General features: G+C 39.1%; 1 protein-coding gene across 1 annotated transcript in view; it reads left to right on the top strand.

The window, feature by feature from the left end:
• The window catches only part of SLC16A10 (solute carrier family 16 member 10), a 72,836-nt gene that overhangs the window by 31,277 nt on the left and 22,990 nt on the right, over positions 1-18,569 (top strand). The window contains exons 2-3 of the mRNA XM_080586885.1: positions 7,191-7,335; positions 10,605-11,043. Of these exons, the coding sequence (XP_080443011.1) occupies positions 7,191-7,335; positions 10,605-11,043 (584 nt within the window). The remainder of the gene's footprint in view (positions 1-7,190; positions 7,336-10,604; positions 11,044-18,569) is intronic.

Genomic DNA, 18,569 nt, shown 5'->3' with positions numbered 1-18,569 from the left:
CCTGTTGGATGTCTGGAGCCAGTAATTACATTTCTTTTGAGCTGCTGCTCTTCTTGCTTACAAGCTGAACAAATCCAAAACTGTAGCCTGTCCTCATACATGAGCTTGCAGGTAGCCTCCTTAGACTTGCTGAGTTGTGGTACTGCTGAGTGACTAAGCATTCGTTTAGTAGACTGAACTCAGTAAATATACCTGCAAGTCATTGCTAACTGTGGGAAATATAATCCAAATACATGCAGATTTTTTTTTTGTTTTGGTTTGTTTTGGTTTTCGGTGGTATTGGTGTCTGAGCGTGTTCTGTAACTGATTACAGTAAAATGCAGTGAAGCCAAAGTGTTATCGGTAGAGCTAAATGTTCTTGAAAAATGTTTAGATGCAGCCTTCTGCTTTGGAAAACCCCTGTACTCTGCTCTGGTGAGGCCACACCTCAAGTGCTGTGCTCGGATTTGGGTCCCTCACTACAAGAAGGACATCGAGGGCCTGGAGTGTGTCCAGAGAAGGGCTACGAAGCTGGTGAAGGGCCAGGAGAACAAGTCCTATGAGGAGCGGCTGAGGGCACTGGGGTTGTTTGGTCTGGAGAAGAGGAGACTCAGGGAAGACCTTATTGATCTCTACAACTACCTGAAAGGAAGGTGTGGGGAGCTGGGGGTCGGCCTCTTCTCACAGGTAACTAGTGATAGGACTAGAGGGAATGGCCTCAAGTTGCACCAGGGGAGGTTCAGGTTGGAAATGAGGAGACATTTCTTCTCAGAAAGAGCAGTCAGGCATTGGGATGGGTTGCCCGGGGAGGTGGTGGAGTCACCGTCCCTGGGGGTGTTCAAGGAAAGGTTGGACCTGGTTCTTAGGGACACGGTTTAGTGGGTGATAGTAGTGGTAGGGGGATGGTTGGACCAGATGATCTTGGAGGTCTTTTCCAAGCTTAATGTTTCTATGATTCTATGAGGTTTCTAAGCTGCTTATTGCTGGATGTTGGGAGAACATAGCTAGGGAAAAGGTATTACAGTATGCTAGCCCTGTTTTAAATGTTCTTTATCTATGTATTTTGTGGTGGTCAGAAACAGGATGCTAGGCTAAATTAGTCTTTGATCTAGACAGTATTGCAGTTCCTTCTTTCTTAAAACAAATGCCATGTAAATTTGATTATGCGGGCAAGGAATTATTAATAAGAGATGAAGACTGTCTTTCACAAAGCCTATAGTTGAGTTATGGAGTAGTTTGCTGTAAGATGATGTGGGTGCTGAAAGTGTATAAATGTTCTGGGAGAGGATAGAAATAGAAGTTCTCATAAGAGAAGTCTCACTTGAATGCCAATGAATGCACTGGGGGCAAAAAAAAATATTATTATTATTTTCAAAACAGAAAAAAAAACTGGCTCAAGAAGTTCCTCGGCTCTGAATGGTTTGAGGCTGGGAGAGTACTTACATTCTTCCCTGTTCTTGCATAAATCACAGCTAATCACTTAATATGAAAACCTTCATACTTCTGTTGTGAATATTATCGTTCCATTTTCTTCAAGTATTTTTATAAAAATACAAGACACTCCTAAATAGCATTAAAGTTGTGTATTCAGAAGTTACTAAGTGCCATTATTTAAGCAGCTACATTAACTCTGTATTATAATTTCATTGTAATAGATTACTTTTTTCCCTGCAAACCTTTTCAGTGTGTGACAGTGAAAGTTGTTAAACGTCTGCTGCCCATATAACTTGTCCTATATTGCTTATTTTACACATTCACTTCGAAATATTTTTTCTTAGAAATCTACTTTCTAGGGTACTTGAAACAATAAGAATCTCACATGTTTTCTTTAGTATGTGAGAGAAGTATTTATTTCCGTCTTATAAATCTAGAGACTGACAGGGTTTCAGTTCTAGAGTCTGAAGCAGTTTGTCCCTGGTTCTGTACTTTCTGCTCATTTCGAGTTAAAACAAGAGCTTTACATTACCCAGCATCGTTACAGGCTGTACGGACAACCATTGGTGTAGTACAGCCCGAACTACTGTGCTCGTTACCCAAGGGGACAGTGGGAGATAGGGTTTTTAGGAAGCACACCTGACAGCAAGCAGCATTGTAGGTGGTGGTTGGCCAGGCTGTTCTGCAGATGTTTCAAAACAGTGTAGCTGTAGGTCTTTGTGCATGGGGATCTGCTGTGATATTAAACCTAGAAAGCTCGCTCTCGCTTTCGAAGGTCTGTGCTTCCGTCTTAGCGCGTGTACTGCCAAATACATTGTTCTCCCAGCTGTCCTGTGAAGGGTAATTATACTGCTGTCTTGGTTTGCTACATGAGCTACACAAACACGTCTTTTTTTTTTTTTTTTAATGTGGGGAAACAAAATATTTTCGGAGTTGCTTTTGAATCCTCAGTTTAAATATTCTTCTCTTCATTTGCCCCTATCACTTCTCTTCCAGACAATAGCTTTTTGTTCTCTGTCTCAACGAGAAAATTCTCAGGGGAAAATATTTTTAAAAAATCTTGAAGTTCATTAGGGAATGAACTGTGTTATTACTGTATTAAGCCAACCACTTGAAAGACATTTGTGAGGATAAAACTGATAAGACTTAGAGTAATGCACAGAAAAATTTTGGTGTAAAGAGGAATGCTATGGAGGGGTAGCCTTTATTTATATTTATGCATAGTTAAAGCATTCCAATATGCTTTGGTATTAATGCTTTCTTTTCTGTTGTCTTCCAAGTCCTTGTGTTTGTGTTTAGAGAGTGAACTAAAACTTCTGACAGCTTGATACGTAGTTTGGGACATAAATGTGTATTGCATAATCCAGCTGTGACAATGGGAATGATTTTGTGAACAGTCAGATATTGGATGCTTACATTTATTGCTAAAGCAAAAGACATGCCATTTAAATTACTAAAAAAAATTAATTAAAAAAGAAGTAAAATAGCAACATATTTGTGGAGTATGCGTATATAGCTGCATCGCTGTATGTGTGTATATATATACTATAGCTGTAGACCTTTGAACACAAGTAGTGTGCAAGCATACACTCAGATTACAGCTGCATTATTTATATTTGTAGTGAACTGATAAGAAAAGGACATGTAGCTGTGATTTTTATTTCGGTATAATTTTAGTTACAGTATTTTTTTTTTCAGTGGCATAGAAACACTTTTCGATATAGTTGCTGCCAATAGGCATGGTATATCAATGCTACCGATAGGCATGGTATATCAATATCAATGGCCTGATATTTTTAATGTAAGAAGTAACTTCTGTTATGTCTTCTAAGGAAGCTCAATAATTGGTTGTTTTGCAGTTTCGTGGTTTGAGGAGTTAATTCTTAAGTTCCAGTGCCTAAAGGAGGGCTTAAGTCCTCCTAAAGTAAGAATAGCTTTTCTTCTGTGGCAATCAAAATGCTTTGTGTATGAATGTTAATGCAGTTACATGTAGCACTTAGGTGTTGTATTACTGTCTGAACTAACAGCTTTGGAATAAAGCCAGCATGTGGCCAGGAAAGCAGCCAATAGCCTGGAAGAAAAATGTTTTAATTAGTATGTAATAAGTGCTCTGGAGAACTCTTGCAATCCTGGCAAGCTGTGCATTTGTAATTTTTCATATTACTTATTTGGGACAGTTACTGTAATTTATGTTTTAAAATGCAGAAGACAACCACAACATGTTGTACCTTTCTCATACTGAGTGGAAGAAGTGTGTGAGAATGCCTGAAAGCTTATTATAGCAAAGAAAAATTGAAAATCACATAGATCTGTTGAGTATATTTTATGTCCATCAACTTCTTCACAGGATCAAGATATTGCAGCAAGACTAGTTTGCCTTAAGGAAATAAATGATTCACATGTGCTCTTCTGCTTATGATATCTTAGATTTGTTTTTTTTGGTGCTGAGCTTCTTCATAAAGGATGAAAACAAATTTTCTTGAAGTATGCATACATATGAAGTTTAACTTAGAGAGCCTTCTTTCTGTTAAATAATCAGGGTGTTTATACAAGGCAAGCCAACAATATCTCTGTAAGCTGTGTTTCTGTAGGGTCCAAGAACCTCATACAAACTCACAGTTGTACATTAGAGGGCTGCGGTTTCCTGCAGGTGGATAAGTGGTAAAGCGTGGACTCCTGCTTCTGGATTCAATTGCAGTGCTGTTGTGAAATGCATCAGTGAGTTGGGTTACATGGCAAGGGCTTGGGTGCAGGGGGCTGCAGGGGTGGCCTCTGTGAGCAGAGCCCAGCAGCTGCCCCATGTCAGAGCAGAGCCAGCTCCAAAAGGGACCCGCTGTGGAGGTTGTACTGAGCCTGGCAGGGATGGAATTAACTTTTTCTACAGCCCTCTGGCTACCAAAACCTTGCTGTGTAAACCCAGCGCATTCAGATAAGGTCGTTGTCCTTCCTTTCTGCTGCACGCTATGTGGGAAATCTGTGGAGCCATCCTTCTGTTTTAGGCCAGCCTGTCATTGCTGTAATAAGGAGGAAATCAAGTGATAAAGGCATGTTTCTTTCATTAGGAAACATGAAAAGACAAAGTCAGCATGTTGCTAATTGAATGTCATTTGAGCTGAATGTTTTCACTGCAGGCTTTTATATTCTAATTTTATTAGCTCTGTAAGCCATTAAGAAGTACTATAAACTATTTGATTAAGCCAAGGAGAATGCTACACGAACCACACAGCCTGTGCAAACTGGGAAATAGGACTGCTGCATGCTCACATGGGGATCTGAAGTAACTTAGTCTGTGCCTTTATGCAGGCTACTTGAACTTTTTCAGTTGCCCACCTTCTTCAGCTCGCTTGTCGCAGTGGATGAGGCGCCTGTACCCACGCAGGTGAGACTGGATGCTCACAGCCAGCAATCGCTGGTGGGCTTCTATGGTGCCGCGGCTGCCCTTGTCCTCTCATAGGGAGGCAGAAAGGCTGGCAGAAAGGAGCTTCAGCCGTTCCTTGGACCTTCATACCGCTGCCAACCTGATGGCAGCGGGCATTTCAGTGCCCACTTCTCAAGCTCCAGCTGCCTGTTCTCTTGGCCTTGCAGGTGGCAGAGGCAGCCGTCCCCCTGAGTCACGCAGTGAGCTGGGGGCTGCCCAGGGTGGCAGAGCTGTCATGTTTGACGGGGGGGGAGCGTGGATGTTCCTTCTACCTGCGTACGCTACTTCCTTTGGACAGTGGAACTGGAGGCTCTGTACAGCTCACTCTGGGCAAGATAAATAAAAAAGTGAGGAGTCTTGCAGATGATTTCTTCTTTAAGGAAGAACTCCTTCACTCAGAGCGTCGTGAGGCACTGGCACGGGTTGCCCAGAGAAGCTGTGGATGCCCCATCCCTGGAGGTGTTCAAGGCCTGGCCGGACAAGGCCCTCGGCAACCTGGTCCAGTGGGAGGTGTCCCTGCCCATGGCAGGGGGTTGGAATTGGATGTTCTTTAAGGTCCCTTCCAACCCAAAGCGTTCTGTGGTGATGAGATATTGCAGATGTTAAGTTGGACATCTCAGAAGCTCTACAACTGGCGGGTCTCCAGGCTGTGAGAGCAGTTGATCCCTCTGACTCCTGCTTATGAATTGTAGAACATCAGCAGCCATCTGTGCATTTGCTTGGGTCTTCTTTTGCCACATCCAAGGTGCTTTTGAGCCTTTTTTTTTTCTTCTTTTTTTTTCGACTGCAGAGGAAGAGGAAGGACAGACATTCCATAAATTTGTCCCTTACCTTTCAGCATCACTGGATTGTGAAAGGTGCAAGGCTGACCGGGCTTGGGTTAGTCAGGCCCAGGAAATGCAACAAATACCCATGAAAGTACCTTTCTCCTCTACAAAATGCTCCTTGAAACTCCATGATATTTATCACATGCTCAAAAAAACAAACAAACAAACAAAAACAAAAAAACCACCAACACACACACACACAAAAACAAACTATCCCAAACAGTTCATAGTTCATTGAGATCATTGTTTGCACTAAAATTAAGGTTTTATTTCATGTGCTCTCATTATTTGTCTCTAGCCATCTGTTCTTTTGTCTTTCATTTACATTGTAAACTCTTTTGAAGAAACGGTTCTTTGTTTGCTTGTTTGTTTTAGTCTGTGTTTTTTCAGTGCATAGCACAATGGGGTCTTCATCAGTGCATATGCCTCATCAGCACTTCAGCAGCTTATAAATCTTGGTGTTGGTATATCTGCTTCCAAATAGCGTCCCTTAGGTCTCTTGGATACTTATTAATTTCAAGCAGTCTTATTTACCCTTATCAGTGAATCACAATTGTTTATCTAACTGTCTTTAGCAAAGATACTCTAAACAAAATCCCTGTTACACGAATCTAAACCTATTCCAGAAAGAAGTTAAAGTACTTTTTTCCCAATGCATCTTGAAACAAGAGCTTTTTTCACTATTTTTTTTTTTTTAACCTAAATAGATGGGGAAATTTACCCACTTAGATACGCTTGTTGTAAATCCTGTGTTAGAACAGCATAGTTTACCTTTATGACCTGGGAGCACCATTGAGTGTAACATCACTAAAGTGTATTTAGAAGAATGATTACATGATAGCTGGTAAATGATGCAGTTCTGTATGCCTGTGTAAAGTGAAGCAGAAAGTTGATTTTTAATTTAAAATGAATCAAATACTCTTCCACCTAAGTTACTTGAAGATATTGTAACATGTGATTCGGTATGCTTGAAATTCAGCCCCAAAAGCGTGTTTTGTAACTTTAGTGTACTCATCTGAACTAAGTCTTAATGATCTAAAGACTCGTTTATAAACAAAAAACTATAGTTTAAACAATACTTGTAGAGCTGGAGCTGGATCTAGATCCATGCAATTAAAGTTTGTTAAACTTTTCAGCAAACCTAGCTGTTTAAAGTCATTGAAGCATAGAATTAAATCAAGTGAAATGTATTAATATATTTCAGAATGAATGTGGAGTTATCTTTAATGGCCTAGTCATCATCTTGAATACTTGCTCAGTCACTGGTGGAATAATTGTGTTGAAAAAAAAAAGAAAGAAAAGCAATAATAATTTCTGTAGATAATTGTATTTCTTGAGCTGATGAAGTCTAAATCATTTGATCATGTAAATTGGTCAGGCTTTTAATTTTTACCATGTTAGGTAAATGTATTTTAAAAATTATATAAGTGTACAGTTTTAGGTATCGTGATGTGTTTCTGAATTAAAACAAATAGTAGCTGAAAGCTTAAATTACTCAGTCTTCTAAAACACTGTCTTTTTCTATTCTGCAGCATGGGTGAGCTCTCTTTCTATGGGAATGGTCTTCTTCTGTTCTCCAATAGTCAGCATATTCACAGACCTGTTTGGTTGTCGAAAAGTTGCTGTTATTGGAGCTGCAGTAGGGTTTGTTGGACTCCTTTCAAGTTCTTTTGTAAGGTAAAAGAATTTATTTACATTTAAAGTATTTTTATCAGTTTTACGATGTAGAGGTTATGTTGGTCCTATCAGCAGAATATGAAGAAATAAGCAGTGCTACTTTATATTATCTGCTAGGTGAAGCTTAGAAACTTTGTTCTATCTGTTTCTGTTTTTCTAACTATATGACTTTTGTCAAAACTGTAAGTGGTGCTTTTAACTTCAAAAATTATTTTAAACATATAATCTAACCTCATAACAGCACACCCTATTTAACAGGAGCTGCTATGTATGAATGTATCAACAGCAAGACTATGCAGTAACCTCCAGGGAGGTGTTAATGTTTCAGTCAAAACAATGTTTTCTTCTATTCTTCCTGTTCCAGTTGCCTAACCCTAAGATAGTGACAAACTTGGTATAATGATATATGCTTAGAGTTAGAGTTTACTGTCTTTAAGGAAATCTCAGTTCTTTCTTGTGCGACTGAAAATACTTAAACGGTAGATGGGTGTTTTTCTTCCCTCCAGATTACACTTTATTTTCTGTAACTTTTGCAGAATAAATCCTAAGAAGTTCGAGTGACTGATTTGTTGGACATGCACAGTAGAAGATGAGGAAACAGGAAACTTACTTTAGTCATCAGCAGAAACTGGTTAGTGAAGATAGGAAAATAGCAAAATAAGCTATAGTTACATCTAGTTCTCAGTCTGCCTTTTCCACCCTTAGCAGAGAACAGAGACTCTGCTAAGTGCATACAAGGCTTAAACGAAAAGCAAAATTCTGAAAAGTTTTCTACGTAGAAGAAAACATATCTATACCAACAGACTTGTGAAAATGTGTTTTCTGTGCCTCTGTTCTGAACCAGACAGATGTGAGCTGTCTGTTACCTGAATGGGTGGATATTGTGCTGCATGGCACTATGCCTGAGCTAATGCATCTACTTTGGGTTATGTCCTCTAATGTGAAAACATACCCACAAGTTTACTGAAAGAGAAGACAAGTGGTCCTGGTTTAGGTGCTGAGATTTGTGTTTTTTTTTTTTTTATTCTGGGAATAAATAATATTTATGGGAAAAGGAAAACTACTACTTGCTACTTGAGCAAGTCTTCTTTTTTTTAGTTAATCCAAATGCAAGTATGTTTTATTTAAAGCAAACAAACAAAACAGAGCACCTACTCCCTGATATGTTTTAAGAGGCTTGTCACCACATTTGAGGTGAAAACTAAAGAATATGTATTGGAAAAGTCTTTTCTCCCTGTTTAACACAATATTGTGGTAACTGATAAATACTAACGGAGCCTGATTACTGTAAATTAAAAGGGAAAATGTTTCCTGCCTTTGAAGAAAAGGTTATTATCTTTATACATTTCCCTGATATCCACTGGAACAACATCACAGAAGCTGCATGCAAAAGGAAGTTATTTTGTACCGGTTTTAAAAAAAAATACTTTAGCTTGTTTGAATTTTGTTTTAGAATTTGAGGAGCACTTGTGCTTTGGATAAGAGATGAGTTCTTATTATAGTACTTTACAAGTTAATGTGCATTCTTAGTGTTTTATTATGTTACTTACACTATAAAATGATTTATGCTGATGTTATCAGTTAATTGAGGATGTATAGTTCAGATATAGAAGTGTTCTAGAAGTGATGAAATTTCATACAGCAGGCAAATTTAAATATGATTTACTGCTTTTGTTACATACATACTTGATACAAATTGTATCTCTTAGGAAGCTGAGATGTAAGAGCATTTGCAGTGCAGGAAAAATATTTTTTGATGTATGTCATACTGCAAACTGTTTGAATCCACAGAAAGGAAGCAAAAGTTATTTGTCCTTACTATATTATGTTCCTCCTCTCATTTTATATCTTCTGATTTTATTTTTCTTGGATGTTTTCCATTGCTTAAGGTAATCAGTCTTTCCCTCTTACGTTGTTTCTTTTGGCTACCTCGTATATAATGTTTTATAAATTGATAGTTTAATTTAGAAAGCAACAATAATGTTACACATGTAGTCCTTTTCACAACTACACACAACACCATAGTTGATGGTGTAAGACCTGTTAATCAAATACTGTTTTCTAAGAATTTCTGTAATTGCATGGGAAGCTTGCAGAACATATTGGGGTATGCAGAGATGCTGGCAGGTAACATTCTGTGGTGAAACACGCCAAATAAAGCATTCATACTATTAATAAATAAATAAACTGGTTAATATATTGGCGAACAATTTAACTGGTTTTCTGCAACTGCTTTAAAAGCAGGTGCTAGCAGATTAAAAAGAACCTATGGTTCATTTATAAACATAATATAAAAAAAAAAAAGTAAAAATATCACATTTCACTTCAGAAAGTTAGTATAATACTTCTCACACGTTGGTGCCCCTTCATCAAAATGTAAAAATGTTTTCTTTGAATTATCGATAGTAGAGTACTAATTTAATACTAACACTGCTACTTCATACTGTTAACATTTCTTACACAACGAGCTTTTTATGTCTGTCTGTGGTATAATGCAATGGTCTTAATTAATTTCAGTCATGTTGTATAGTAGATGATGGTGGAGAAACTTGTGATGGGGATCCTCCTTAACAAGAGCTGAAATATTTCATTATTAATTTTTTTTTTCTTTCTTGGCCTATCCAGTATTTGAATCAAAACGAAGAATTTAGAATATATAATAAAGAAGGGAATATTTGTCTTAAACTCTAATAACTAAAAATTCTGTCATTTCCTAATAATGGTTTATATTACCAAAACTTGAAAAAAAAATATTACTAATAATGCTTACTGCTTTTGCTGTTTTATTTTCATAATAAACTATGTAAATGTTTAATTCTTCTGGGCTCATGAGGAGGACCAAATATTATGTTTGAACTGCTAGAACAGGGAAGCAATGTGTAAGTCAAAGCAATATAATTTTATTTAAACAAACAAAACAAACACTAAAAACTAAAAATAATAATTAAAAAAAAACTAAAATGTTTAAAGTTGTATTTGGCTAACTCATCTTGACAATGATTTTAAAAATTTTATTCAGACTACTTGGTGTAATTCTACCGAAATATAATATTGATTTCTTGTGTTCAGTGAAGTTCTCGGAAATGTTCATTAGAAAAAAGAGTTGGTTAATTAAGTCTACACAGTGTAATTCAACCACAAGTACATATAAACTCTTAACTCACACCTGAAAATATGTCAGTTCATTAGAAAAACTCTTGTATATGGTAGTTGAATGTGAGCATAAGTTCTTAACAAAACATTAATTTTTTTCTTTTCTTTTGATATAGCACCATTGAACCTCTGTATTTCACCTATGGAGTCTTATTTGCCTGTGGTTGCTCATTTGCGTACCAGCCATCTTTGGTCATTCTTGGGCACTATTTCAAGAAACGCCTTGGACTAGTGAATGGCATCGTCACTGCTGGCAGCAGCTTGTTCACTGTGTCACTGCCCTTCCTCTTGAGAGTTTTGATTGATTCTGTTGGCCTGTTCAACACCTTACGGGTCCTGTGCATTCTTATGTTTATTCTGTTTCTGGCTGGCTTTACGTACAAACCCCTCATTCCCAACGCCAAAGACAAGGAGGGAGCAAAGAAGGGCAAGTTCAGATTTCCTCCTGAGAAAAAGATTTTCAATTTCTCCGTTTTCAAAGTTATGAGTTACCGAATCTGGGCTTTTGGGATTCCAGCTGCACTTTTTGGATACTTTGTGCCTTATGTCCACTTGGTAAGTGCAGATCTTTTCCTACATATGATGTATTTAAAAGTACTGTAATTTCCCTTTGTGCTATGGACTAAGATCAGTGATAGGAATCAACATATAAGTTAAAGATGTCCTGGGGAGAAACATGAAATTAATTCTGATGATGTCTGTGATTAAAGGAGATTCCAGGGCTCTAATCAAAACTAGTAGACAAAGCCAGTTAAAATTTTAGCTCCTTGTTCTCAACTTTAGGTTCTATAGAAAGAAAGATGTAAAATACTTTAACCATGAAAAGAGACATTTGAAAAGTATTCTGTGCTATTCTGAAGATAACGGTGATAAGGAGGATTGCTTGTTATTTTTGCCAGTAAGCTGCAAACATTGCCAATGGTACTCGTGCATTTTAGAGATATAATGGGAGGAAGGAGTAAATAACAGGAAAAGGGAAAACTATCTGATTTCTAATTTTTGTTCCTTTAAATTATGATATGTTTGTTAAAAATTGCATTTTAGGCTATATTTTATCAGCTATTTTCCTTTTTTTGTTAAAAGCAAAAGATTAGGATTTATCTGTCTCTCAGACTTTAGTTTTGTGGTTTATCACTATAGCACATATTTCTGGCCCTGTTATCTTGGGGCGTCTAGCTGCCATTTCAACAGTTTTTTATCACTGTTTACAATAACTGCTACAGCTTTAGATTCTGATGGTGGGGAATCTGTCAATCAACCATTTCTTACTCATGTACTGAACTTTTTTGTGTGTACACTGCTAAGACATTTAGATGCAACTGGGAGATGCATTACATGAAGTGTAGTTAATGACGAATTTATACAGTGGTTAATTATGTGTGAACCCTGGTGGTGCTGTCTAAACTGAAGTGTTGCGAACCAAAAAGCTTAAAGGGGAAAGAAAACAAACCACCAAACCTGCAATGGGCTGTGCTATTTACACCATCACTCATCCTCCCATTCAAGAGTATTTGATAAAGGGCATGATCTAGTAGAATTACTACACACTATGAAAACAGTGATATCACATTAATATTTATTATTCATCCATGATATTACAGTAAGATTCATGATAATAAATGTCTTGAATTCTGTCAAAATTTTCTGACTCTTTATAAGCCCTTCAGTTTGTGTATAATATAGCAGGTGGCATTACTGCGTTCTGGTAATACATTGGCTAGGTTACTGACTCTGGATCATGCATACTAACATTAGGAAAAAATACCTAGGGATGTGCAGTGGTTTGTTTTTGAGCAGTTATAAACTGATTTTTATTCATGGCTGGTTCTTGTTACTTAATTTTTAATGATATGTAGATCTTATTCTGTAAAACAGTGAATAGTCCCTTGAAATAGTCTAATTCAATGATGAGGCTATTGTGACATCTTTCTTCGCTATGACAAATTTCTTTGCTGAAAAGGTTGTGAGGTGTTAGAACAGGCTGCCTAAGGAAGTAGTTGAGTCACCATCCCTGGAGGTATTCAAAAGACATGTGGATGTGGCGCTTAGGGACATGATTTAGTGGTAGACTTGGCAGTGCTAGGTTAACGGCTGGACTTGATGACCTTAGAGGTCTTTTCCAACCTAAATGGTTCTATGACTTTACGATTTTATGCTGTTAGATTCTGTACAGATGTTCTGAAATAAAACAGTGTTCAGAGGAATAAAAGGGAAGTGTTGTAGAGCAAGCATTACAGAATCACAGAATGGTTAGTCTGGAAGGGCCCTCTGGAGGCCACCTGCTCCATCCCCTGCTCAGGCAGGGACACCCAGAGCTGCTTGCCCAGGACCATCTCCAGGTGGCTTTTGAGGATCTCCAGGGAGGGGGCTCCACAGCCTCTCTGGGCAACCTGTGCCTCTGCTCTGTAAAACACACAGTAACAAAGTGCTTCCTGGTGCTCAGATGGAACCACTTCTGTTCCAGTTTATGTCCATTGCTTTGTGTCCTGCCAGTGGGCACCACTGAAAAGAGCCTGGCTCTGTCTTCTTTGCACCCTCCCTTCAGGTATTTATACACATTGATGAGATCCCCCTGAGCCTCCTCTTCTCCAGGCTTGAAGAGTCCCAGCTCCCTCAGCCTCTCCTCCTCAAAGGAGAGGTGCTCCAGTGCCTTGATCATCTTTGCAGCCTCCACTGGACTCTTTTCTGTATGTACAGGACTTTCATGCACTGGGGGGCCCAGAACTGGGCACAGTGCTCCACGTGTGTCCTCAGCAATGCTGAGTTAAAGGGGAACGATCGCCTCTCTTGCCCTGCTGGCAGGACTTTGCCTAATGCAGCCAAGAATACTGTTAGCTATTAGATACAGCTATTAATGTTTCCAGAGAATTGAAGAACAAGACTATTCAAGCAGAACCTCTAAAATACAAGTATTGATATTTTTTTTTTCCCTCCATATCAGATTGGCACAAATTTTGGTTGCAAAATACAGCTCCAGTACATGAAAAGGCTGCAAAGATGGCAAAGGGTCTGGAGGGGAAGATGTGTCAAGAGAGGCTGAGGTCCCTTGGTTTGTTCAGCCCCGAGCAGAGCAGGCCGAGGGGAGGCCTCATGGCGGCCTGCAGCTCCCTCACGAGGGGAGCGGAGGGGCAGGCGCTGAGCTCTGCTCTCTGGGGACAGCGACAGGACCCGAGGGAACGGCATGGAGCTGGGACAGGGGAGGGTCAGGCTGGGGGTTAGGGAAAGGTTCTGCACCCAGAGGGTGCTCGGGCACTGGGACAGGCTCCCCAGGGCAGTTTGGACAATGCTTTCAGACACATGGGCTGAGTTTTGGGTGGTCCTGTGTGGAGCCAGGAGTTGAACTGGATGATGCTTGTGGGTCCCTTCCAACTCAGGATATTCTGTGATTCTAAAAAAAATTGATGGAGGCTGTTTGTAATACGATGGTTGGCAACCTACTTTTAAATAGTTCTGGTGTTTATAATGTATTATTTTAAAGACTACCTCCAAATTATAGTAAAAGATTTAAATGCCTTTTAATGCCTTTTTTTGGATTCAGAGGAATAATGAAGCCTAACTTTCTAACCAAGTCTTTGGCAGTCAGTTCGGTTTCTATGTTATATTTGAGAGGGGAAGCTCTACCAACTTTTAGGAACTCGTCACTTACAAGTCTTATTACTAAAAAAAAAACAAACTCTGAAACCCACACATTTTGTTTTAAGTTTTCTGTTAAATACCCAATTTTACAGTACAATTGCTCTGCTACTCCTTTAAACCAGAGGAAAATCTTCTTAAATAATGCATACTAAGCTCCCACTGTTTTTAAATACAATCCTTCTAAACAAGAAGCAGCTTAGCTTTCATTCTGGTGTTTACACATATCATTCATATAAATGGTAACTAGCATAATAATTTCAAAAAGAAGGTATTTTTTATAACTGGAAACTTGAAAGATTAATTTATTTTTATGAAAACATGAATAAGTAAAGAACTATAATACTATTTGCTGGTGGGCAATGATGTGTAGAATCATCTAGGTTTGTTGGACTTGGTGATCTTGAAGGTCTTTTCTATCTACCTGACCTACCAAGTCCCATTGTATGCTTGGTGGACTCCCTAAAACTTTAGAAGGTCTCTGTGAATCTTTATTTGGAAGTCCGAATGTGCAAGTGTTGGAGAACACCTCTGAAGGAACAGAATGAAGTCTGCCCTTCAACACAAATACTTAAACTCCAGTAGATAACTCTGGATTTTATTTTTATTTTTTTGAACCTAGTTTTGTCTGCTTTTGATTAAAAAAAAATAAAATATGTACTTCTAAAGGCTCCAGATAAATTGAAGGCTATAAGGAAAAGAAAAATGACTTGCTTGTGCATCTTCCAAATGAGAATTACTTTCCTTTGCTTTAGAAAATGGAAGCTACTACTGTCCCATGGCTTACTGTGTTTTTAAAATTGTATGCAAAACTGGAAAAGGGATTTGATGCTTGGACAACTGACAGCTTTCATTATGCTATAACTCTTGAAATTCTTCTGCTGTTGGGGATGGTTAGCAATAGCCAGGCTGCTAGACCACTGGTTGCAAGTGCCCAGTGAAAAGAAATCTACATACGATGCTCCAGGAAAGATTTAGAGATGGAGCTGTAAATTATTCTCCTAAAAGTAACAATAGGGTTTCTTCTGCTGCTGAGAAGGCCTGCCTTGGGCCTGTCTGACTTGAAAACTATGCCCAGCCATCTTCTCTACCTGTGTACTACCTTATATCAGGATTTCAGCTTTGTTTCCAAACACCACCTGTCTTCTTAAGCTGGTTTCCCTGTGTCAGGTAGTTCTCCCAGACTTCCACTAAATCAGCCTGACTGGGACACCTGGCCTGTTTCTTCCTCCCTCCTACCCCAACACCCTCAGCCCTGATTCCTGTATTTACCAAGTCCCATTCTTCCTACCTGGAGCATCAGCTTCTGTCACCGTGTGGGTGCTCCTGGCCACATGGTGAAGCGGGCACAGGCTCCACATGCCTACCAGTTGTGTGCCACCAGTTGAGCCCAGGGGAGCTGAAGATTGCGTGCATGGTGTCCTGCAGGCACAGCACATCATCTGCTGCCTGCTGGCTTGGCACAGCAGCTGGTCAGTAAAATAATCTCTGGCTCCGTCTGCTTCTGAAGCCAGAACGGATTTCTGTTTCTTTCATGTTTCCTGAAGCATATTGAGAAGAAGGAGGTAAGAAAGATGTATAAGTTTATTTTGGGTTTTGGAGTAACAGAATTAGCCAGGCCTTCACAATTTTATCCAGCCTCGCCATGTTTGCTAGATTGAGCAAAAGTCTGTTAAAACAAGATAAAAGAACCTCCCATGAACTAGGCTGTAACCAAAATTAAACAAATGAGCAATTTATATGGTGTGCTAGCTGGCATGAGTTACCAGTGCCTGACTTGTAGCTGTCTGCTAAATTTGAAATAGACATCATATTCCTTTTGGCTTTTCCAGGGGAGAAACAAAAAAGGAGAACTTTTATTTAACCCAACTTGCTTCATGTCAAATTCTCTTAGTGGGTGTTCCATTCCATACAGTTTTGGTGAACTGGGCTAGGAGAATTAGTATACATAGATTTTGACTCAGTTTTATTATATACTTTTATCAGTGATTCAGATTGTTGTTTAGGAAGTTGATAGTTCATGGGATTACTAAATCAAATGGCTGCTACTCCTCTCAATTTTAAGGATCTTCTTATCATACATTGTTAATTCTTAGGAGCTTGTTAGTCAGCTCCGTCTAAAATGTGACATGGCATGCTAGGCAGTCAAAAAAGACTGCCCTTGCTTTTTTGCGCTTTATTTAGCAGGGTGAAAATAAATACTGCTTAAAATGGGTGTAGTCACTGCATAGTCTCTTCTAAGGTGGGTTCAGTTTGAGTTTAGGACTGTCAGTAATGACACATTTCACAAAATGGGGCCCAGTACTGTGTTGTTTTTTGATAGCAATAGTCAGCCAATGTGAGGAATACTGATAGGACTGGAGAACATCATCTTAACACGTTGCGTGCAATGTTTCAGTCCCATAGTAATTTGTCCTGGGATGTTCACAATACCTCCATCAATTCAGTTTAAAATAAAGATGTGGTTTGGTGTAGCAGTTGCTTTTATTGAATATGTCTTGTTGCTAATGATAGGTCATGTTATTTTTTTACAGTGCTTGACACCTTCAACCCTGTATTTCAAATGTAGGCTGAAAAACTTAATTGAATAATTAAAATAGTGTAAATATATATTTTTTTCTAAGACAAAACAACATCAACAAACAAACCTCAAAACAACCAAACAAAAAAATGGATGGAAGGCAATATAATAAAAATGCATATTGATAGAGATTGTTTCTAAATCTGAACCTTTTATTGATAAAGAAAATAGGTACTCCTCAGGCATGGCCAGATTTATTTGAAAATTAAGCTTATCTTAGTTTAAATAAGATTATACACTTGGATACAAAGCTATATCTTGTAATGTCTATAATTGATATGCAATGTGAAAGCTAGCATAACACTGAAACATTTCTCTATTCCTGAGTTTCATAGCTCAGGAAACAGAGCTCAGTATTTCTCACCCTGCTTTGCTTCCTATTTCTTATTTGGCTGTGTAAATCTGACTTTTTCTTCTGATGTTTATCCACATTCATGTTCCATACGTGCATACTTGCGTATGTAGAGATTTTTGGTTAGCAGCAGCTATGTGGAATGCATGTGTTCTGTGTCTGTGTGCTTCATATTTAAGGTCTAAAATGTGGTGTGTTCCTGGCTGTTTTTTCCAACAAATTCCTTGGAAAGATCTGTCTTGGGATCCAGATTTAAATACTGGATTTATGCCCTTCCATACATAGATACTACAGATTCAGTGTTTCATTGCTTTTGTGAATCTGAACATACCAGGAATAGGGTCAGCTGGACCTTCAAAGAGCAGGAAAGTGAGAGTGCAGCCACAGCTCCTGGAATACGCATGTGGATGTTGCCTCTGGTTCTAGAAGCTGCCACTGAGAAACAAAGCATCTCCTTGAACTTTGCTCTAAGATTTTCATCAACTGTACTGGAAGAGAAAATGCCTCACAAATTAAGAATTAAAGAGGCTTCAAAGCAGCTGGCCAGATGAAAAGTGTTCTCAGGAAGATACAGCAGCCCCAGCACTGACGTTAGGTACAGACTAGGGTTCTGCTGGCATCTTATGCTGTTTCAAAATGTCTTTCGCTGCCTCTGCTGGTAAACTGCTGTTCAGGTTCTTGGGGAAACTGCAATAATGTGGTGAAGGATTAGCGTCTTGGCTGCCAGCAGTGGGCACCGGTTTGTGCAGCTGTGATCACTGTAGAAAGAGAGACCCTGGTTCTCACTGTGAAATAAAAATATACCATAGTATATATGTCCTCTGTATTGCTGTGCTTTTCCGTATGTAAACCAGGAATACTGTGCTTGGAAAAGTTGAGAGATTCGGTGCCCAAGCTGCATGAAGGTGGTTAGTTCAGCCTTCTTCTCTTTTTATAGACCTTAGGAACAGCTGGGAAGAAGAGCCAGTTATGTTATGCATTCCTACCAGGCCAGTCATCCCCTGCCCTGCTCAGCCACAGGCAGCTGTGACAGGGATTAAGTGACTGGCCGTGTTATCCTTCGGAGGCCCTTGGCCCAGTCTGAGGGTTTGAGTCAGCATTGCCCACCCCGCGTGCCTAGTCATCCTGGCTTCTCTTTCATCTGGGTGCTCAGGGCGTTACTTCCCGTGGTGTTTCAGCTGTCCTTCCGATATCTCCTGCAATAGGAAATCTCCTGGAAAAGAGGAACTGGATCACTTTCCTCTCAAAATGTTTGGAGAAACTGGTTCATCTGTGAGCTGACGTGTAATTAAGAGACTGGTTCTTACGTCTCGACTTCCAAGATTCCACGCTCCCATTGCACTAGCCGGTGTGTTCCTTAAATTGTGCTAGGTCAAAACCATTGACAGGACAGAGTCCTTGTCATTTGAATTATTGACAGCTTTGAGGATTATAACCCGGGTCTTCAAGGTAGCTGACTAATTAAGAGATCTTCTCTACAGAAAATACTTAGTGGTGAAATATTTAGGGGCCTGA

Source organism: Anser brachyrhynchus (assembly GCF_964034855.1).
Source record: "Anser brachyrhynchus genome assembly, chromosome: 3".
NCBI lineage: Eukaryota > Metazoa > Chordata > Aves > Anseriformes > Anatidae > Anser > Anser brachyrhynchus.
Note: the sequence above shows the minus strand (reverse complement) of the source record. Positions and strands in the feature narration are given on the sequence as shown.